At 46.6% G+C, this 23,618-nt stretch overlaps 1 protein-coding gene across 2 annotated transcripts in view; it reads right to left on the bottom strand.

Annotated features, from left to right (window-relative positions):
- LOC106579747 (divergent protein kinase domain 2A) overlaps positions 1–23,618 on the bottom strand; it is an 81,948-nt gene that overhangs the window by 52,256 nt on the left and 6,074 nt on the right. For both annotated transcript variants that reach the window (XM_045702851.1, XM_045702852.1), the window contains exon 2: positions 12,716–13,600. In XM_045702851.1, the coding sequence (XP_045558807.1) occupies positions 12,716–13,369 (654 nt within the window). In that variant the 5' untranslated portion in view covers positions 13,370–13,600. The remainder of the gene's footprint in view (positions 1–12,715; positions 13,601–23,618) is intronic.

Raw genomic sequence — 23,618 nt, 5'->3', positions numbered from 1 at the left:
AACCGGCCCATTACAGCCTGTCGCTGGAAACAGAACCGGCCCATTACAGCCTGTCGCTGGAAACAGAACCGGCCCATTACAGCCTGTAGCTGGAAACAGAACCGGCCCATTACAGCCTGTAGCTGGAAACAGAACCGGCCCATTACAGCCTGTAGCTGGAAACAGAACAGGCCCATTACAGCCTGTAGCTGGAAACAGAACCGGCCCATTACAGCCTGTAGCTGGAAACAGAACCGGCCCATTACAGCCTGTAGCTGGAAACAGAACCGGCCCATTACAGCCTGTAGCTGGAAACAGAACAGGCCCATTACAGCCTGTAGCTGGAAACAGAACCGGCCCATTACAGCCTGTAGCTGGAAACAGAACCGGCCCATTACAGCCTGTCGCTGGAAACAGAACCGGCCCATTACAGCCTGTAGCTTCAAAGAGCTGGAAACAGAACCGGCCCATTACAGCCTGTAGCTGGAAACAGAACCGGCCCATTACAGCCTGTAGCTTCAAAGAGCTGGAAACAGAACCGGCCTATTACAGCCTGTAGCTGGAAACAGAACCGGCCCATTACAGCCTGTAGCTGGAAACAGAACAGGCCCATTACAGCCTGTAGCTGGAAACAGAACCGGCCCATTACAGCACTTAAATATTGATGTTTTATTGCTGCTAACTGGTCGCCTCCCTCCTCCACACAGTCTCTCAGAAAATGTTCTCCTTTTTGACTCAATGATTCCAAGCAGTGCAGGGACTCTGAACAGTCAAAGGTCATAAAAAACAGCCCAGAGGTGCCTCTCCCCCAACATATACTGGGCTCTGTCTACCCACAAGCCACTTATCTCGTCTCCGTCCCAGGGACCCCCAGGGTTCCTCTCCTGCCCACAGTTCCCACCCTGCTCCATTACTCATGACCACCAGTAAACACAAGATGGTAAGAGTTTAAATGTGTCTGTAAGATGAGGACAGGAGACCATTCACCAAACCTTGGAGCTGAGGTATAAATGGCATTAAAACACTGATGGAATTATCCCACAATGCCAGGTTTTTTTTTTTTAGAGCGGACACAAGAGGAGGGAGAGAGAAAGAGACAGACGGATAGAGGAAGAGGGATAGAGCGAGAGAGACGGACCACACAGGGCTAATCAGATTTGACAGATTGGCTTAACTAAACGGCCTGATCTGGTCTTTGTCCTTCCAGATGTCTGGAGGTGTAGGGGGCTGTGTGGGGCTGAGTGAGGGATTGGAGGTCACATCACAATATTGAACATCTACCACAGGCCTGGCCCACTATTGTCCCAACCCTTCACGAGGTACGGTCAATGCCAAATGAAATTGCAATTGATTAGTTGATTGTGAATCACCGGGGGGGGATTAATGTGGAGAGCGGTACCATATATATTCCGTCATCTGGACATACAGGATGGTACAGGGATGACAGGGGATAACATCATACAGTACAGGGATGACAGGGGATAACATCATACGGTACAGGGATGACAGGGGATAACATCATACGGTATAGGGATGACAGGGGATAACACCATACAGTACAGGGATGACAGCCCATAACACACTGGTATTGACTTTGGGTCAGACAGAGAGAGATAGAGGACTCTAGATTCATAGAACCCAGGTCAGAGTTAGACAGAGGACTCTAGATTCATAGAACCCAGGTCAGAGTTAGATAGAGGACTCTAGATTCATAGAACCCAGGTCAGAGTTAGACAGAGGACTCTAGATTCATAGAACCCAGGTCAGAGTTAGAGGATTATAGATTCATAGAACCCAGGTCAGAGTTAGAGGATAATAGATTCATAGAACCCAGGTCAGAGTTAGATAGAGGACTCTAGATTCATAGAACCCAGGTCAGAGTTAGAGGATTATAGATTCATAGAACCCAGGTCAGAGAGAGATAATAGGACTCTAGATTCACAGAACCCAGGTCAGAGTTAGATAGAGGACTCTAGATTCATAGAACCCAGGTCAGAGTTAGATAGAGGACTCTAGATTCATAGAACCCAGGTCAGAGTTAGATAGAGGACTCTAGATTCATAGAACCCAGGTCAGAGTTAGACAGAGGACTCTAGATTCATAGAACCCAGGTCAGAGTTAGACAGAGGACTCTAGATTCATAGAACCCAGGTCAGAGTTAGATAGAGGACTCTAGATTAATAGAACCCAGGTCAGAGTTAGATAGAGGACTCTAGATTCATAGAACCCAGGTCAGAGTTAGACAGAGGACTCTAGATTCATAGAACCCAGGTCAGAGTTAGACAGAGGACTCTAGATTCATAGAACCCAGGTCAGAGTTAGACAGAGGACTCTAGATTCATAGAACCCAGGTCAGAGTTAGATAGAGGATTATAGATTCATAGAACCCAGGTCAGAGTTAGACAGAGGACTCTAGATTCACAGAACCCAGGTCAGAGTTAGAGAGACTCTAGATTCACAGAACCCATTTAAACATGGACATTGCCAATGACGGCTTCCACCACTTTAAAGTATTCAAGTTGGGTGGAGATTTCTCTTGGTTGGGAGCTATCAGCCAATGATGAGAGCATTGTTTTGTTTAAATTCGAGTTGCCTATGGTTTCTAAATATGTAATCAGCTATACAACCTTCATCTAGCGGCCACCATAAATGAATGATACACCAGGTTTGATTCAGGACTCCAGCCCTGCTAGCGGCAGTAAATTATCAATATTAGCTTGACGCTTTTTTTTATTTTTTAAAACACAAAATGAAAATGTGCTACTTTAAAACATAGAGATAGTCTCAATGGTGCTACCAATTCTGCCACAGCTTCCATAATGGCATAGATACAAAAAGAAGGAGTCCTCTAACTCTGCCTGTCACTAACTCTCGGTCAGTTCAGAGATATTACAGATGTGATCCTGCAGTGTTTCTCAATCCAGGTCCTGGGGACCCAAATAGGGGCAGATTTTAGTTGGGGTTTTTTTTCTCCCACAAATCAAAAGGTTTGATGAGTTGATGGATGGAATTAGGTGTAGTGTTCAGGCAGAAACTAAATGAATGTGACTCCTTTTGGGTAACCAGGACCAGTGTTCAAAACCACACCCCCAGGACCAGTGTTCAAAACCACACCCCCAGGACCAGTGTTCAAAACCACGCCCCCAGGACCAGTGTTCAAAACCACACCCCCAGTTCAAAACCACACCCCCAGGACCAGTGTTCAAAACCACGCCCCCAGGACCAGTGTTCAAAACCACACCCCCAGTTCAAAACCACACCCCCAGGACCAGTGTTCAAAACCACACCCCCAGTTCAAAACCACACCCCCAGGACCAGTGTTTCAAACCACACCCCCAGTTCAAAACCACACCCCCAGGACCAGTGTTCAAAACCACACCCCCAGTTCAAAACCACACCCCCAGGACCAGTGTTCAAAACCACACCCCCAGTTCAAAACCACACCCCCAGGACCAGTGTTCAAAACCACACCCCAGGACCAGTGTTTCAAAACCACACCCCCAGTTCAAAACCACACCCCCAGGACCAGTGTTTAAAACCACCCCCCCAGTTCAAAACCACACCCCCAGGACCAGTGTTCAAAACCACACCCCCAGTTCAAAACCACACCCCCAGGACCAGTGTTCAAAACCACACCCCCAGTTCAAAACCACACCCCCAGGACCAGTGCTACTGCATGTTGTTGAAAGGGAAGAGACAGAAGTAGTCTATGGATTGGCCTCAGTTTCAAAACTAGTTTTACACACACACACACACACACACACACACACACACACACACACACACACACACACACACACACACACACACACACACACACACACACACACACACACACGCACACACACACACACGCGCAAACACACACACACGCGCAAACACACACACACGCGCAAACACACACACACACGCAAACACGCGCAAACACACACACACACTTTGAATAATTCCAACCTGCCCCTCCATTTACTGTAAATGTGTAGTAACTCAGTAGGTCTAACTCTAAGCAAATCCTCAGAGGAAGTCTCCACCACAGCACTCCATAACACTTCTCCATACTGGTTGAGGAGGACGTATTTAGATGAACAAGCTGCAGGTTGGTTTTGGGGTGGGTCTGATTGATGCTAAGTGGCTAGGCTAAACATTTACGGCAGAGGAAGATTACTCCCCTGTAATTTACAGAGGGTTTGGCACCTTACACTCTTGATATGTCCCCGTTTACTTCAAATAATATCATAATATTTTTTTTCCAGATTGTTGAAAATACATGTTTTTTGAGAAACTTAAAAAAACTTTAAAAAAATTAAGTAAATGTGGGAACTTGTTTGCTGTCCGACTTAGGAAAATGCTGCTCTGTGTGCTGCTGCAGCAGCAGGGTGGGGGAAGCGCCGTGCGTGTGTGTGGTGGGGGAAGGGCCGTGTGTGTGTGTGTGTGGGCCGTGTGTGTGTGTGTGGTGTGTGTGTGTGTGTGTGGTGGGGGAAGGGCCGTGTGTGTGTGTGTGTGTGTGTGTGTGTGGTGGGGGGAAGGGCCTGTGTGTGTGTGTGTGTGTGTGTGGTGGGGAAGGGCCTTTGTGTGTGTGTGGTGGGGAAGGGCCGTGTGTGTGTGTGTGTGTGTGTGTGTGTGTGTGTGTGTGTGGTGGGGGAAGGGCCTGTGTGTGTGTGTGTGTGTGTGGTGGGGGAAGGGCCGTGTGTGTGTGTGTGTGTGTGGTGGGGAAGGGCCGTGTGTGTGTGTGTGTGTGTGTGGTGGGGGAAGGGCCGTGTGTGTGTGTGTGTGTGTGTGGTGGGGAAGGGCCTTGTTTGTGTGTGTGTGGTGGGGAAGGGCCGTGTGTGTGTGTGTGTGTGTGTGTGTGGTGGGGGAAGGGCCGTGTGTGTGTGTGTGTGTGTGTGTGGTGGGGGAAGGGCCGTGTGTGTGTGTGTGTGTGTGGTGGGGGAAGGGCCGTGTGTGTGTGTGTGTGTGTGTGTGTGTGTGTGTGTGTGTGTGTGTGTGTGAGAGAAACGGGAGGGAGAGAGGTAGTAGCCATTAGGTTATCCATCATACCAGCTGGTAGTCTGGATCAGCACCTAACGGAGGGTTTGGTTGGTTTTACACCCGGCCCTGCTGTGTTCCTCTCCTGACTGACAGCCCTGTCCCTTCCGTTTCCTGCTGAGCCCACGAGGGCAGAGGAAGGGAAGGGTTTCCTGCTGAGTCCCCGAGGGCAGAGGAAGGGAAGGGTTTCCTGCTGAGTCCCCGAGGGCAGAGGAAGGGAAGGGTTTCCTGCAGAGTCCCCGAGGGCAGAGGAAGGGAAGGGTTTCCTGCAGAGTCCCCGAGGGCAGAGGAAGGGAAGGGTTTCCTGCAGAGTCCCCGAGGGCAGAGGAAGGGGCTGCAGAGCCCCCGAGGGCGAGGAAGGGGTTTCCTGCAGAGCCCCCGAGGGCAGAGGGTTGAGAGGGAAGGGTTTCCTGCAGAGCCCCCGAGGGCAGGAAGGGGTTTCCTGCAGAGCCCCCGAGGGCAGGAAGGGGTTTCCTGCAGAGCCCCCGAGGGCAGGAAGGGGTTTCCTGCAGAGCCCCCGAGGGCAGGAAGGGGTTTCCTGCAGAGTCCCCCGAGGGCAGGAAGGGGTTTCCTGCAGAGCCCCCGAGGGCAGGAAGGGGTTTCCTGCAGAGCCCCCGAGGGCAGGAAGGGGTTTCCTGCAGAGCCCCCGAGGGCAGGAAGGGGTTTCCTGCAGAGCCCCCGAGGGCAGGAAGGGGTTTCCTGCAGAGCCCCCGAGGGCAGAGGAAGGGAAGGATTTCCTGCACCTTTAACACTAGAACCGCCTGAACTTTCAGCCTATCAGGACCCGCTAGAAAAGCGTCCTCTTCATCAGATGCATATCAACACGCAAAGTGCGCAAGCATAAGCACAAACGCTTGATAAATAGTTCATTAACAAATTGTAAACCATACAATTGCATGAAGAAATATTTGTGGACATATATCCATGTAAAAAAATATAAAAACAATAGTTATTTGTTTAGATAGAGTATCATTCCTAGTGAAAAATGAAGGCCTAAAGCCAATTTAACAACTTCAGTTAAATGTTGCGTCACCATTCTAACAGGCGAATAAATACATGACTGGGCAGGGGCGTAGCAAATGGGTGGGCCTGGGAGGGCATAGGCCCACCCACTGGGGAGCCAGACCCAGCCAATCAGAATGAGTTTTCAGATGATTCCAGAGGTGAAGAAAAAGGAAGTGGAGTTCCTGGGCTGGAGTGGTTAAACATGGTCTGAGGTTGTGAGGCCAGTTGGATGTACTGACAAATTCTTTAAAAACGACTTTGGTAGCGGTTTATGGTAGATAAATGAACATTATATTCTCTGGCAACAGATTTGTACACAACATTTGAGAGAAATAAGAAAATAGTAAAAAAATAAATAAAAACCCTTGAGCTGTGTCCAAACTTTTGACTGGTACTGTATACATTTCTTTTTTTTTTAAATAAACATGTTTCAACGGTTTATACAATACCCCAGTATACGGTATGTACAGTATACCGCCCAAGCCTAGTTTATACAATACCCCAGTATACGGTATGTACAGTATACCGCCCAAGCCTAGTTTATACAATACCCCAGTATACGGTATGTACAGTATACCGCCCAAGCCTAGTTTATACAATACCCCAGTATACGGTATACCGCCCAAGCCTAGTTTATACAATACCCCAGTATACGGTATGTACAGTATACCGCCCAAGCCTAGTTTATACAATACCCCAGTATACGGTATGTACAGTATACCGCCCAAGCCTAGTTTATACAATACCCCAGTATGCGGTATGTACAGTATACCGCCCAAGCCTAGTTTATACAATACCCCAGTATGCGGTATGTACAGTATACCGCCCAAGCCTAGTTTATACAATACCCCAGTATACGGTATGTACAGTATACCGCCCAAGCCTAGTTTATACAATACCCCAGTATACGGTATGTACAGTATACCGCCCAAGCCTAGTTTATACAATACCCCAGTATACGGTAGTACAGTATACCGCCCAAGCCTAGTTTATACAATACCCCAGTATACGGTATGTACAGTCACCGCCCAAGCCTAGTTTATACAATACCCCAGTATACGGTATGTACAGTATACCGCCCAAGCCTAGTTTATACAATACCCCAGTATACGGTATGTAGTACCGCCCAAGCCTAGTTTATACAATACCCCAGTATACGGTATGTACAGTATACCGCCCAAGCCTAGTTTATACAATACCCCAGTATACGGTATGTACAGTATACCGCCCAAGCCTAGTTTATACAATACCCCAGTATACGGTATGTACAGTATACCGCCCAAGCCTAGTTTATACAATACCCCAGTATACGGTATGTACAGTATACCGCCCAAGCCTAGTTTATACAATACCCCAGTATACGTATGTACAGTATACCGCCCAAGCCTAGTTTATACAATACCCCAGTATACGGTATGTACGTATACCGCCCAAGCCTAGTTTATACAATACCCCAGTATACGGTATGTACAGTATACCGCCCAAGCCTAGTTTATACAATACCCCAGTATACGTGTACAGTATACCGCCCAAGCCTAGTTTATACAATACCCCAGTATACGGTATGTACAGTATACCGCCCAAGCCTAGTTTATACAATACCCCAGTATACGGTATGTACAGTATACCGCCCAAGCCTAGTTTATACAATACCCCAGTATGCGGTATGTACAGTATACCGCCCAAGCCTAGTTTATACAATACCCCAGTATACGGTATGTACAGTATACCGCCCAAGCCTAGTTTATACAATACCCCAGTATACGGTAGTCAGTATACCGCCCAAGCCTAGTTTATACAATACCCCAGTATACGGTATGTACAGTATACCGCCCAAGCCTAGTTTATACAATACCCCAGTATACGGTATGTACAGTATACCGCCCAAGCCTAGTTTATACAATACCCCAGTATACGGTATGTACAGTATACCGCCCAAGCCTAGTTTATACAATACCCCAGTATACGGTATGTACAGTATACCGCCCAAGCCTAGTTTATACAATACCCCAGTATACGGTATGTACAGTATACCGCCCAAGCCTAGTTTATACAATACCCCAGTATACGGTATGTACAGTATACCGCCCAAGCCTAGTTTATACAATACCCCAGTATACGGTATGTACAGTATACCGCCCAAGCCTAGTTTATACAATACCCCAGTATGCGGTATGTACAGTATACCGCCCAAGCCTAGTTTATACAATACCCCAGTATACGGTATGTACAGTATACCGCCCAAGCCTAGTTTATACAATACCCCAGTATACGGTATGTACAGTATACCGCCCAAGCCTAGTTTATACAATACCCCAGTATACGGTATGTACAGTATACCCCCAAGCCTAGTTTATACAATACCCCAGTATACGGTATGTACAGTATACCGCCCAAGCCTAGTTTATACAATACCCCAGTATACGGTATGTACAGTATACCGCCCAAGCCTAGTTTATACAATACCCCAGTATACGGTATGTACAGTATACCGCCCAAGCCTAGTTTATACAATACCCCAGTATACGGTATGTACAGTATACCGCCCAAGCCTAGTTTATACAATACCCCAGTATACGGTATGTACAGTATACCGCCCAAGCCTAGTTTATACAATACCCCAGTATACGGTATGTACAGTATACCGCCCAAGCCTAGTTTATACAATACCCCAGTATACGGTATGTACAGTATACCGCCCAAGCCTAGTTTATACAATACCCCAGTATACGGTATGTACAGTATACCGCCCAAGCCTAGTTTATACAATACCCCAGTATACGGTATGTACAGTATACCGCCCAAGCCTAGTTTATACAATACCCCAGTATACGGTATGTACAGTATACCGCCCAAGCCTAGTTTATACAATACCCCAGTATACGGTATGTACAGTATACCGCCCAAGCCTAGTTTATACAATACCCCAGTATACGGTATGTACAGTATACCGCCCAAGCCTAGTTTATACAATACCCCAGTATACGGTATGTACAGTATACCGCCCAAGCCTAGTTTATACAATACCCCAGTATACGGTATGTACAGTATACCGCCCAAGCCTAGTTTATACAATACCCCAGTATACGGTATGTACAGTATACCGCCCAAGCCTAGTTTATACAATACCCCAGTATACGGTATGTACAGTATACCGCCCAAGCCTAGTTTATACAATACCCCAGTATACGGTATGTACAGTATACCGCCCAAGCCTAGTTTATACAATACCCCAGTATACGGTATGTACAGTATACCGCCCAAGCCTAGTTTATACAATACCCCAGTATACGGTATGTACAGTATACCGCCCAAGCCTAGTTTATACAATACCCCAGTATACGGTATGTACAGTATACCGCCCAAGCCTAGTTTATACAATACCCCAGTATACGGTATGTACAGTATACCGCCCAAGCCTAGTTTATACAATACCCCAGTATACGGTATGTACAGTATACCGCCCAAGCCTAGTTTATACAATACCCCAGTATACGGTATGTACAGTATACCGCCCAAGCCTAGTTTATACAATACCCCAGTATACGGTATGTACAGTATACCGCCCAAGCCTAGTTTATACAATACCCCAGTATACGGTATGTACAGTATACCGCCCAAGCCTAGTTTATACAATACCCCAGTATACGGTATGTACAGTATACCGCCCAAGCCTAGTTTATACAATACCCCAGTATACGGTATGTACAGTATACCGCCCAAGCCTAGTTTATACAATACCCCAGTATACGGTATGTACAGTATACCGCCCAAGCCTAGTTTATACAATACCCCAGTATACGGTATGTACAGTATACCGCCCAAGCCTAGTTTATACAATACCCCAGTATACGGTATGTACAGTATACCGCCCAAGCCTAGTTTATACAATACCCCAGTATACGGTATGTACAGTATACCGCCCAAGCCTAGTTTATACAATACCCCAGTATACGGTATGTACAGTATACCGCCCAAGCCTAGTTTATACAATACCCCAGTATACGGTATGTACAGTATACCGCCCAAGCCTAGTTTATACAATACCCCAGTATACGGTATGTACAGTATACCGCCCAAGCCTAGTTTATACAATACCCCAGTATACGGTATGTACAGTATACCGCCCAAGCCTAGTTTATACAATACCCCAGTATACGGTATGTACAGTATACCGCCCAAGCCTAGTTTATACAATACCCCAGTATACGGTATGTACAGTATACCGCCCAAGCCTAGTTTATACAATACCCCAGTATACGGTATGTACAGTATACCGCCCAAGCCTAGTTTATACAATACCCCAGTATACGGTATGTACAGTATACCGCCCAAGCCTAGTTTATACAATACCCCAGTATACGGTATGTACAGTATACCGCCCAAGCCTAGTTTATACAATACCCCAGTATACGGTATGTACAGTATACCGCCCAAGCCTAGTTTATACAATACCCCAGTATACGGTATGTACAGTATACCGCCCAAGCCTAGTTTATACAATACCCCAGTATACGGTATGTACAGTATACCGCCCAAGCCTAGTTTATACAATACCCCAGTATACGGTATGTACAGTATACCGCCCAAGCCTAGTTTATACAATACCCCAGTATACGGTATGTACAGTATACCGCCCAAGCCTAGTTTATACAATACCCCAGTATACGGTATGTACAGTATACCGCCCAAGCCTAGTTTATACAATACCCCAGTATACGGTATGTACAGTATACCGCCCAAGCCTAGTTTATACAATACCCCAGTATACGGTATGTACAGTATACCGCCCAAGCCTAGTTTATACAATACCCCAGTATACGGTATACCGCCCAAGCCTAGTTTATACAATACCCCAGTATACGGTATGTACAGTATACCGCCCAAGCCTAGTTTATACAATACCCCAGTATACGGTATGTACAGTATACCGCCCAAGCCTAGTTTATACAATACCCCAGTATACGGTATGTACAGTATACCGCCCAAGCCTAGTTTATACAATACCCCAGTATACGGTATGTACAGTATACCGCCCAAGCCTAGTTTATACAATACCCCAGTATACGGTATGTACAGTATACCGCCCAAGCCTAGTTTATACAATACCCCAGTATACGGTATGTACAGTATACCGCCCAAGCCTAGTTTATACAATACCCCAGTATACGGTATACCGCCCAAGCCTAGTTTATACAATACCCCAGTATACGGTATGTACAGTATACCGCCCAAGCCTAGTTTATACAATACCCCAGTATACGGTATGTACAGTATACCGCCCAAGCCTAGTTTATACAATACCCCAGTATACGGTATACCGCCCAAGCCTAGTTTATACAATACCCCAGTATACGGTATGTACAGTATACCGCCCAAGCCTAGTTTATACAATACCCCAGTATACGGTATACCGCCCAAGCCTAGTTTATACAATACCCCAGTATACGGTATACCGCCCAAGCCTAGTTTATACAATACCCCAGTATACGGTATGTACAGTATACCGCCCAAGCCTAGTTTATACAATACCCCAGTATACAGTATACCGCCCAAGCCTAGTTTATACAATACCCCAGTATACGGTATACCACCCAAGCCTAGTTTATACAATACCCCAGTATACGGTATATACGGTATACCGCCCAAGCCTAGTTTATACAATACCCCAGTGTACAGTATACCGCCCAAGCCTAGTTTATACAATACCCCAGTATACAGTATACCGCCCAAGCCTAGTTTATACAATACCCCAGTATACGGAGTACAGTATACCGCCCAAGCCTAGTTTATACAATACCCCAGTATACGGTATGTACAGTATACCGCCCAAGCCTAGTTTATACAATACCCCAGTATACGGTTGTATACCGCCCAAGCCTAGTTTATACAATACCCCAGTATACGGTATGTACAGTATACCGCCCAAGCCTAGTTTATACAATACCCCAGTATACGGTATACAGTATACCGCCCAAGCCTAGTTTATACAATACCCCAGTATACGGTATGTACAGTATACCGCCCAAGCCTAGTTTATACAATACCCCAGTATACGGTATACCGCCCAAGCCTAGTTTATACAATACCCCAGTATACGGTATGTACAGTATACCGCCCAAGCCTAGTTTATACAATACCCCAGTATACGGTATACCGCCCAAGCCTAGTTTATACAATACCCCAGTATACGGTATGTACAGTATACCGCCCAAGCCTAGTTTATACAATACCCCAGTATACGGTATACCGCCCAAGCCTAGTTTATACAATACCCCAGTATACGGTATGTACAGTATACCGCCCAAGCCTAGTTTATACAATACCCCAGTATACGGCGTATACCGCCCAAGCCTAGTTTATACAATACCCCAGTATACGGTATGTACAGTATACCGCCCAAGCCTAGTTTATACAATACCCCAGTATACGGTATACCGCCCAAGCCTAGTTTATACTCGTATATTTGTAAGTTGAACATTCTGGTGAAATTCTCACACTGTAGAGGTCATGTCAGAAAGGGCCTAACAGTATATTTTCCACCTTGTCTTCGACAGGTTTCTCTAAAACATGTCAGCAGTCTTGACACTGCATCTCACTCAGAAGGAAACAATGAAGACGCCTTTACCTTTTAAATACAGTAACAACTAGAAACACTAGAAGACGACAGGGTATTAAAAAAAAGCTTTCGTCAGGTTCCTCCTACCTGTAGTACGAGGGGCTCGGGGTTGAATGCCAGAGTCATCAGTAGCTGCATCCTCTCTGTGTCCTTTAGGTTCTTCAGCAGGAAGCTGCCAGAGTCTTTGGTCTCAGCGTAGCGCCGTACCACCCTGTCCAGTAGCCTCTGGGAAGGGCAGTGCACCAGGTCAGACCAGCCCTCTACCACCTCAGGGGTCAGCAGCCTCACGTCCCCGTTCAGCCTGGCGAACTCCGTCTTGTATATGGCCTGGATGAGGTCGCATCGCGGCCGGCCCGTAGCCCTCTTACATATCTTCTGGTCAATGTCCGCCAGCTCTTGATTGGATCCTAGGCGTTTGAGCACCACTCGCCTCGTCCCTTCGCGCGGCTCTCCGTACTGGGCGAAATACACATTCTTGACGTTGAAGACATCCAGGAAGCGTAAACGTCCCCAGGTCTCGAAAGACACCTGGCCGTTCATGAACTTCCTGCACCAGCTGGTGCCGAAACAGGCGGGACACTTGTTGAGGTTGATGAAGCGGCGGTCCGTCAGCTCGTTCTTCTGAAAGGAAGCGAACAGGTTGTGGGTGTTCATCAGTAGGATAACAAACAGGCCCACCACCAATAGAAGCTTCAGACAACGGTAGAGACGACCCAGCTTCAGAGGCAGGAAACGCAGCATGGTGGGGCAGGATGGAGAGTTTAGGGGTTAGGGGAAACTGTTGAGAGTATTGTCGGGACGGGGGACGGGACGGGGCTATCCTAGCCTCACAGCCTCTCTGTCATGTTTCACTGGGGTATCAGAGGGCCTGGTTGGGGAGAGGCTGGCACAGTAGCCCCATGCCAAGCTCTGGCACGGGCCTGTGAGTCATGTTCTCTCCGTCTGTTGAACCTTGAGCCTCGACCGGTGAGCCTGCAACCAAGCAGAGAGAGAGAGAGAGAGAGAGAGAGAGAGGAGAACATTACACAAGATGCCAGCGAAATACAAAAAGGATCCATTTCACAACAGTTGCGCCATATGTCTCTATTGGTTCACGATAACCTCGTGTCTGGGCTTCCAACTTACACCTCCCTTAAAACAAGGAGTGAATTTGTGGCATTTGAAAATGTTTCACAAATGGGAATCGCCCGAGACATTTTAGAGAATTATTACCTTCTACGCAGAAACGAGATGGACTACAGCCCCTCTCCTTCTATCTCTGGGATATACTGTACCTTCTTACAAACTCCAATAAATGTTTTTTTTATTTTTTTTATTTTAAAGAGTGGAGGCGATGTCCCACTAGGGCTAGGCGATATATCAAAATATTTTATTAATAATTATTTATTAATCAAATTATTTTATTTCAAAATGTATACTTACACACACTATTCCAAATGCCTATATGGCAAGAATAAAGTTTAGTTTTTTGTTTGTTTTTCCGAGCGTTTATGTCTGCTTATTCTCTTGTCTATATGGTCTGATCTCCTGTGCTGTGTTCACCTTCCTATTTATACACACGCCAAGCCCCTCCCCCCCACGCCAAGCCCCTCCCCCTCACGCCAAGCCCCTCCCCCTCACGCCAAGCTAGCCTGCTGCTCAAACCGTTGGAGACGGACAGAAGGGTGTGTTCATAACAATTCAACTGTTCAACCTTGTTAGCTAGCAGATAGATCCACGTTGACTCAACTTGTAATGTAAAAGATTAGCGGGCTAATCACTAGCGCGCGGGCTATAATCACTAGCGCGCGGGCTATAATCGCTAGCGCGCGGGCTATAATCGCTAGCGCGCGGGCTATAATCGCTAGCGCGCGGGCTATAATCGCTAGCACGCGGGCTAATCGCCAGCACACGGGCTAATCACTAGCACACGGGCTAATCACTAGCACGTGTTATATTGTCAATGAGACCAGTGTTAATTTTCTATAATGCCAGCTACAGGAAGTTGGTCATCATTAGTGAATGATGATGATGATGATGATGATGATGATATGTGGTTCTGGTTACATTTGGAACAAACGTCATTTTCACAGACTTGAAACGCAGATCAGTGATTATTATTTGATAGAATAATTAAAATGATTAGTGGGTCTGATGGTTGTGGAAGGTTTATATTTATCCAAGTTTCACAAGCCCTGAATTCATTAGATTATAACTGACTGCTTGAAATACAGTGTATTTTACTTTTACAAAATTGTACAACAAATCTTATTTAGAGAAATATATATTGTGAATCGACCAAAAAGTTTGACAATGTTTGGGTTTTTTAGACCATATTAACCAGCCCTATGTACAGGTCCCCGTTTTCTCTGTATCATTCAAACAACAAGGCTGAAGATGGATCCTCAGAAGACTCCAGTTTCACTGTCTCCCTGACAATAGATAATATAGTACATCTCCATGTTGATTTCTTGTCCTTATAGTCAAGCTGTGGCAGCATCCATCCCTTTAACTTCTGCTGGGGGAAAAAAAAAAGTGACATTCTGTAACAGTAAACGGTATAGGAACACCGATCTCTCTCTCTCTCTCTCTCTCTCACAAAGATCTATTGGTTCTCCTTTTAAAAAAGAACGGGACCCTAGGTGCAACACAGAAGAAAACCTTGCTTAGGAGTTTAACCTTTGATCAGCAGAGTTGCCCCAGATGGTTTTAATCTAGCTTTGAAGTAGACGGTATAAAAGAGCCTGGTGTCACAACAGTAACAGCAGAAGGGAGACAGACACAGAGAGAGAGAGAGAGAGAGAGAGAGAGAGAGAGAGAGACAGAGAGAGAGAGAGAGAGAGAGAGAGAGAGAGAGAGAGAGAGAGACAGAGAGAGACAGAGAGAGACAGAGAGAGAGAGACAGAGAGAGAGAGAGAGAGAGAGAGACAGAGAGAGAGAGAGAGAGAGACAGAGAGAGAGAGAGAAACAGAGATGGTTTGGTCCTGAGGGGTAATGTTGATGTACATGTCAGGTTCACCTGGGTTAGCTGTTAGGGAGGTTCACCTGGGTTAGCTGTTAGGGAGGGAGGTTCACCTGGGGAGCAGTTAGGGAGGGAGGTTCACCTGGGGAGCAGTTAGGGAGGGAGGTTCACCTGGGGAGGAGGTTCACCTGGGTTAGCTGTTAGGGAGGGAGGTTCACGTGGGGAGCTGTTAGGGAGAAGTTTCACCTGGGTTAGCTGTTAGGGAGGAGGTTCACCTGGGTTAGCTGTTAGGGAGGAGGTTCACCTGTGTTAGCTGTTAGGGAGGAGGTTCACCTGAGGAGCAGGTTCACCTGGGGAGCAGTTAGGGAGGAGGTTCACCTGGGTTAGCTGTTAGGGAGGAGGTTCACCTGGGTTAGCTGTTAGGGAGGAGGTTCACCTGAGGAGCAGGTAGGGAGGAGATTCACCTGAGGAGCAGGTAGGGAGGAGGTTCACCTGGGGAGCAGGTAGGGAGGAGGTTCACCTGGGGAGCAGTTAGGGAGGAGGTTCACCTGGGGAGCAGGTAGGGAGGAGGTTCACCTGGGGAGCAGGTAGGGAGGAGGTTCACCTGGGGAGCAGGTAGGGAGGAGGTTCACCTGGGGAGCAGGTAGGGAGGAGGTTCACCTGGGGAGCAGGTAGGGAGGGAGGTTCACCTGGGGAGCAGGTAGGGAGGGAGGTTCACCTGGGGAGCAGGTAGGGAGGGAGGTTCACCTGGGGAGCAGGTAGGGAGGGAGGTTAACCTGGGGAGCAGGTAGGGAGGAGGTTAACCTGGGGAGCAGGTAGGGAGGAGGTTCACGTGGGGAGCAGGTAGGGAGGGAGGTTAACCTGGGGAGCAGGTAGGGAGGAGGTTAACCTGGGGAGCAGGTAGGGAGGGAGGTTAACCTGGGGAGCAGGTAGGGAGGGAGGTTAACCTGGGGAGCAGGTAGGGAGGAGGTTAACCTGGGGAGCAGGTAGGGAGGAGGTTCACGTGGGAAGCCAGAGATGAAGAGCCAGGCGGCTTGATAAGAACTAAGCACCAGGTAGGGAGAGAGAGAAACCCAGGCTTGACATATCAATAACCTCACATTACAAGCCCCCTGACAAAGTCTCTGCACAGACCGTCAGCCCGTCAAGCTGGGTCGTAGATAAGGGACACATGGTAGCAGGGCAGTAGCTCCCGATCTGGGTCGTTGATAAGGGACACGTGGTAGCAGGGCAGTAGCTCCCGATCTGGGTCGTAGATAAGGGACACATGGTAGCAGGGCAGTAGCTCCCGATCTGGGTCGTAGATAAGGGACACATGGTAGCAGGGCAGTAGCTCCCGATCTGGGTCGTAGATAAGGGACACATGGTAGCAGGGCAGTAGCTCCCGATCTGGGTCGTAGATAAGGGACACATGGTAGCAGGGCAGTAGCTCCTGATCTGGGTCGTAGATAAAGACAAGTGGTAGCAGGGCAGTAGCTCCTGATCTGGGTCGTAGATAAGGGACACGTGGTAGCAGAGCAGTAGCTCCCGATCTGGGTCGTAGATCGAGACACGTGGTAGCAGGGCAGTAGCTCCCGATCTGGGTCGTTGATTGAGACACGTGGTAGCAGGGCAGTAGCTCCCGATCTGGGTCGTTGATTGAGACACGTGGTAGCAGGGCACTAGCTCCCGATCTGGGTCGTTGATAGAGGCATGTGGTAGCAGGGCAGTAGCTCCCGATCTGCTCAATAGCAATACTAGAAGACTTGATGAAGTGTCTTTGGATAGATTCACAATGGCTTTGACCATGCAAATTGCCCATTCTCAATTAGAGCTCATTAAGACACAGCTATTAGGGCCGCTGCTAACTTGGGAGGGAACAGCTAACGAGCGGGAGAGGAGCTAGCAGCTAGTGTGATTAATGCGCGTCGACGACCTCCCTACGCGCTCGTCGACACGGCAAGAGACGGGAAGTGACACGACACACACAGGACGCCACACCTCGGTCCGCTTACTGCAGCAGGTCCAGTCCCCATTACTTTACTGTAATGCTATGTAATAAGGAGCCTGCCAAGCTGAAGCATTCACCCTGCAGCACTTCTCCTCTCCTCCCCAACCCTCATTCCACCAGACTAGCTAAAAAGACATTAGAATTACTGATTTGAGAAATTATGCACCCATCTAGCAGCAAATCGCTTTGCCTTTCCTTTGCTCCACGTAAAAAAATAAATCAGTTTCTCTCAACACAGAGAAAAGGCTCCGGTGGAATTTCTCATTTGCCAGTTCTATTCTAAATTACATTCTCATTGAGCAAACTAATTGGCAGAATCTAAATCCATTCCAAGGTGACATAAGATCACGTGGAACCATTGCCTTTAAGCCCGGTACACGGAACAATAAACCACTCATATTTTGGGCATTTTCATATTATTCCCCCCTCTCTGCCTAAATATGAACGGGGGGGAAAGCAGGACAACACACCAGCGATTTAATACTGTCTAAACATTTTATTAAATTCTATTAAAAAAAGCCTCATATCGTAACTTTGCATTCGTATTCCGCAGACACAGACACGGGGGGGGACGAAGATTGTAAGAGAGAGGGTAAGTAGATTGGGAGAGACAGAGAGAAAGGGAACGAGAGCAAGAGAGATAGCGCACGAACGCAAGAGGTAAAAACTGATGTCGATAAGAAGCCTCAAAAGGGATGACTGCCTGGCTGCCTTCTATAACAGAGAGTGTGAGTGGAGACGGCTACTGAGGTGGAGACGATTGAACATCTCCAGCATGATATCATCTCTAGTCAAGAAACATTTAGCATGTGGCACGGATTGGTTGGCGGGCCGAATGACTGGCTGGCTGAATGACTGGCTGACTGAATGACTGGCTGGCCGAATGACTGGCTGGCCGAATGACTGGCTGGCCGAATGACTGGCTGGCCGAATGACTGGCTGGCCGAATGACTGGCTGGCCGAATGACTGGCTGGCCGAATGACTGGCTGGCCGAATGACTGGCTGGCCGAATGACTGGCTGGCCGAATGACTAACTGACCGAATGACTGGCTGGCTGGCTGAATGGCTGGCTGAATGGCTGGCTGAATGGCTGGCTGGCTGAATGGCTGGCTGAATGGCTGGCTGGCTGGCTGAATGAATGGCTGGATGAATGACTGACTGGCTGGATGAATGGCTGGATGAATGACTGAATGGCTGGATGAATGACTGGCTGGCTGGATGAATGGCTGGATGAATGACTGGCTGGCTGAATGGCTGGATGAATGACTGACTGGCTGGATATGAATGACTGGCTGGCTGAATGACTGGCTGGCGCAGATTAATGAGAGGACATAGCTTTTCCCCATTCAGGAGAGAAAGACAATTAGTACGGTTACACGCACACAATAATGTGATTATTGTGGATAGCCAGATTAATATAATAGTTTGATTAAAACGTTTACATGCTGTGCAAGAAGAATGATTTCCCTAATAATCCTGTTTCCATGGACACATCTGAAATATGGCTACCTGATGGAACATAAATAAATACAGATGATCACCAACCCAAAAAATAAATAAACATTTCAAATCGACGGTATTCTGGAGACGCCGTTTGGATTCCAACTTTACACATGTTAAAACTATTTCTAAAATTAATACTTTCAGTTTTTCCCCCCCCCCCAAAAAAAAAACTCACTTCACTGCGCTACCTGCGAACGCACAGATCAAACACGTCGCTGGAACGATGACTTAGCTCTTTACATGTCCATTCAAAAGATTTCCCAGAAAACAATGTGTTTTAATCAGCGTATGAGTTACTTTGATGTTGACCTTAACCTCTCTAGGCTAGGCGGGACGAATTCGTCCCACCTACGTAACAGCCACTGCTATCCTGTGGCGCGATTTTCAAAACCTTAAAAATCCTATTACTTCAATTTCTCAAACATATGACTATTTTACAGCCATTTAAAGACAAGACTCTCGTTAATCTAACCACACTGTCCGATTTCAAAAAGGCTTTACAACGAAAGCAAAACATTAGATTATGTCAGCAGAGTACCAAGCCAGAAATAATCAGACTCCCATTTTTCAAGCCAGCATATAATGTCACCAAAACCCAGAAGACAGCTAAATGCAGCACTCACCTTTGATGATCTTCATCAGATGACAACCCTAGGACATTATGTTATACAATACATGCATGTTTTGTTCAATCAAGTTCATATTTATATCAAAAACCAGCTTTTTACATTAGCATGTGACGTTCAGAACTAGCATACCCCCGCAAACTTCCGGGAATTCGCTAACATTTTACTAAATTACTCACGATAAACGTTCACAAAAAGCATAACAATTATTTTAAGAATTATAGATACAGACCTCCTCTATGCACTCGATATGTCCGATTTTAAAATAGCTTTTTGGTGAAAGCACATTTTGCAATATTCTAAGTACATAGCCCAGGCATCACGGGCTCGCTATTTAGACACCCGGCAAGTTTAGCACTCACCATAATCATATTTACTATTATAAAAGTTTGATTACCTTTTGTTGTCTTCGTCAGAATACACACCCAGGACTGCTACTTCAATAACAAATGTTGGTTTGGTCCAAAATAATCCATCGTTATATCCGAATAGCGGCGTTTTGTTCGTGCGTTCCAGACACTATCCAAAATAGTAAAGAAGTGTCGCGCGCATGGCGCAATTCGTGACAATAAAATTCTAAGTATTCCATTACCGTACTTCGAAGCATGTCAACCGCTGTTTAAAATCAATTTTTACGACATTTTTCTCGTAGAAAAGCGATAATATTCTGACAGGGAATCTCCTTTTCGGCAAACAGAGGAAAAAATCCCAAAGGCGGGGGCGGTCGGGGTCACGCGCATAAGCCAGTGTCCCTTGATCGGCCACTTGAGAAAGGCGATAATGTGTTTCAGCCTGGGGCTGGAATGACGACATTCTGTTTTTTCCCGGGCTATGAGAGCCTATTGGAGCCGTGGGAAGTGTCACGTTAGAGCAGAGATCCTTAGTAAATGATAGAGATGGAAAACAAGTTCAAGAAATGGTCAGACAGGCCACTTCCTGTAAAGGAATCTCTCAGGTTTTGACCTGCCATTTGAGTTGTGTTATACTCACAGACACCATTCAAACAGACATCCACGTCTTCGGCGCCAGGGGGACCAGTGGGTTAACTGTCTTGCTCAGGGGGCAGAACGGCAATATGTTTTTACCTTGTCAGCTCGGGGGATTCGATCCAGCAACCTTTCAGTTACTGGCCCAACTCTCAAATTGACTATGAATGACATTTTCATGTAACAACGATGCTTCTTCACACAGATCAAACCAAAAGAAAAATGTGTACATAGCAACATATAGCTTTATCAAAGATGGAAGCCATTTCAAAATAACTTGAAACTTTTTGTTCCTGTTGAAAACAAGTCTAGTAGGTTTCTGCAGTCAAAAAAAAACAAAGGCTACTATTGTGTCAACCGGTCATATTTCTAACAAATCTAAAGCACATTTGTGTTGGCAGTAGTAATACCTACAGTATTAAATTTACTGACCCAAGAAAGTAAAAATGTAGCCTCTCGTATTCTATAAAAAAGTACTTTCAGCATGGATATGGTCGATGAGAGTCCTTGATTGAATCCAGACCCGGCTGATTGTAATACAGATGTAAATCTATCCTAATACAACTGGCAGTGAAACTTAAAGCAATGTTTTCATTTGAACCAACCTCATCCTGTTTCGAATTAGAGGCACCAAGAACTAAAAAGGTGGCTCCCCATCTCCGCGCCCAGCTAAGAACCAGGGAGAGATGGAGGGAAAGCAGGTAGCACAGGCCTGGGGATAAGGGCACTTACATTAGTGTACACTACCAAGGGATCACTGTTTGGAGTGAGCGCCAAATTACACTCAACAGAACTGCTGCCAGAAGGTGAAGAAGTCCCTGAGCACCATGACTCTCTGAAGCATGGAGAGGTGGTGCTATATTAACCCTGGCTCTCTGAAGCATGGAGAGGTGGTACTATATTAACCCTGGCTCTCTGAAGCATGGAGAGGTGGTACTATATTAACCCTGGCTCTCTGAAGCATGGAGAGGTGGTACTATATTAACCCTGGCTCTCTGAAGCATGGAGAGGTGGTGCTATATTAACCCTGGCTCTCTGAAGCATGGAGAGGTGGTGCTATATTAACCCTGGCTCTCTGAAGCATGGAGAGGTGGTGCTATATTAACCCTGACTCTGAAGCATGGAGAGGTGGTGCTATATTAACCCTGGCTCTCTGAAGCATGGAGAGGTGGTACTATATTAACCCTGGCTCTCTGAAGCATGGAGAGGTGGTACTATAATAACCCTGGCTCTCTGAAGCATGGAGAGGTGGTGCTATATTAACCCTGGCTCTGTGAAGCATGGAGAGGTGGTGCTATATTAAGGCTCTCTGAAGCATGGAGAGGTGGTACTATATTAACCCTGGCTCTCTGAAGCATGGAGGCTCTCAGAAGCATGGAGAGGTGGTAAATGAATGAATGCTGAGAATCGAAAAAAACAGGACAGAGAGAACAGAAATCAAAGAAGAGGCTGACTCCTCACATAGCGGAGAGGAGTTGGGAGCATCAGAAAGTTTGGCGGATGTTAGGAGAAACAAAACAGCTTGTTACAGAGAAAGACAAGACACCAGAAGAAACCAAGGGGCAACAGGTCACCCGGGCTTTAAACAGAATGACAGAAGGTTATAGCAACGATGACAAGAGCAGAAGGTGCAAAATGACTTCCAGTCTAAAAAAAATTAAAAAAATAACATTTTCTGTTAGACATTATAAACTGAAATGGACAGAAGAGAAAGGTCTGTGCGACCGATGTCGTCCCTGCTCGCGCGAACGAGGTCGTTGTGAGACCACAGGATCAGATAACATCATGTATGGCTACGTCACTCCTCCCATCGCTAACCATTTCACCACCTGAGGTTAAACCTCATGATATCATTGAACCAAGGCAGAAGGGAACATTCTTGATTCATTCGTATGAGAGAGACAGACAGAGAGAATAGGGCAGAAATAAAGAGGAAGAGATCAATGGAACACAGAAGGCAGGATAAAGCAACTGTTCTCAATCTCAATACAAATGGATCCTCTACTGCAGTCATTTCCCCTCCGTTGTGCTACGGAGAAGAGGAATGGGGAGAACTACAGGTGCCAAGGCCATCGACTTGGGGGGAGTTAATACTGTTTAAAAATCACAAAAACATTTATATATATATGAGAGAGAGAGAGAGAGAGACACACACACACGGCTAATGGAAAATTGAGTCCTCCAAAATATAAAGCACCAATTAGCCACGTCCCCCCAAAAACAAACGATGTGCCATTCATCTCACGCTTGAACTCGATTCACATCTGATTTTTTTGTTTGTTTTCTCTAAATAAGAGAGTTACTGTACAATTAAAATGTCAAATACGCCGCATTTCAAAAACAGTCAGCAATCATTTTATGAATGCAAGGCTTGTGAAATTAAAACGTAGGCTAAATATAAGCCTCTCACAACCACAGACCCAATAATCATTTATTTAATCAAAATTGTGTAACATTTCCCCCCCCAATCATCACTGATCTGGCTGTGAAAATGCCCTTTTTTGTTCCAAATGTAACCAGAATCATCATTCACTAATAATGACTAACGTCTTGTAGCATTAGGCTAATAGAAAACTAACACAGGCCTCATCAACAATCTCTCGAGCCCACGTGCTAGTGATTAGCCCGCGCGCTAGTGATTATAGCCCGCGCGCTAGTGATTATAGCCCGCGCGCTAGTGATTATAGCCCGCGCGCTAGTGATTATAGCCCGCGCGCTAGTGATTATAGCCCGCGCGCTAGTGATTATAGCCCGCGCGCTAGTGATTATAGCCCGCTCGCTAGTGATTATAGCCCGCGCGCTAGTGATTATAGCCCGCTCGCTAGTGATTATAGCCCGCGCGCTAGTGATTATAGCCCGCTCGCTAGTGATTATAGCCCGCGCGCTAGTGATTATAGCCCGCGCGCTAGTGATTATAGCCCGCGCGCTAGTGATTATAGCCCG

Source organism: Salmo salar, chromosome ssa19 (genome assembly GCF_905237065.1).
Source record: "Salmo salar chromosome ssa19, Ssal_v3.1, whole genome shotgun sequence".
In the NCBI taxonomy this organism is placed as follows: domain Eukaryota; kingdom Metazoa; phylum Chordata; class Actinopteri; order Salmoniformes; family Salmonidae; genus Salmo; species Salmo salar.
Note: the sequence above shows the minus strand (reverse complement) of the source record. Positions and strands in the feature narration are given on the sequence as shown.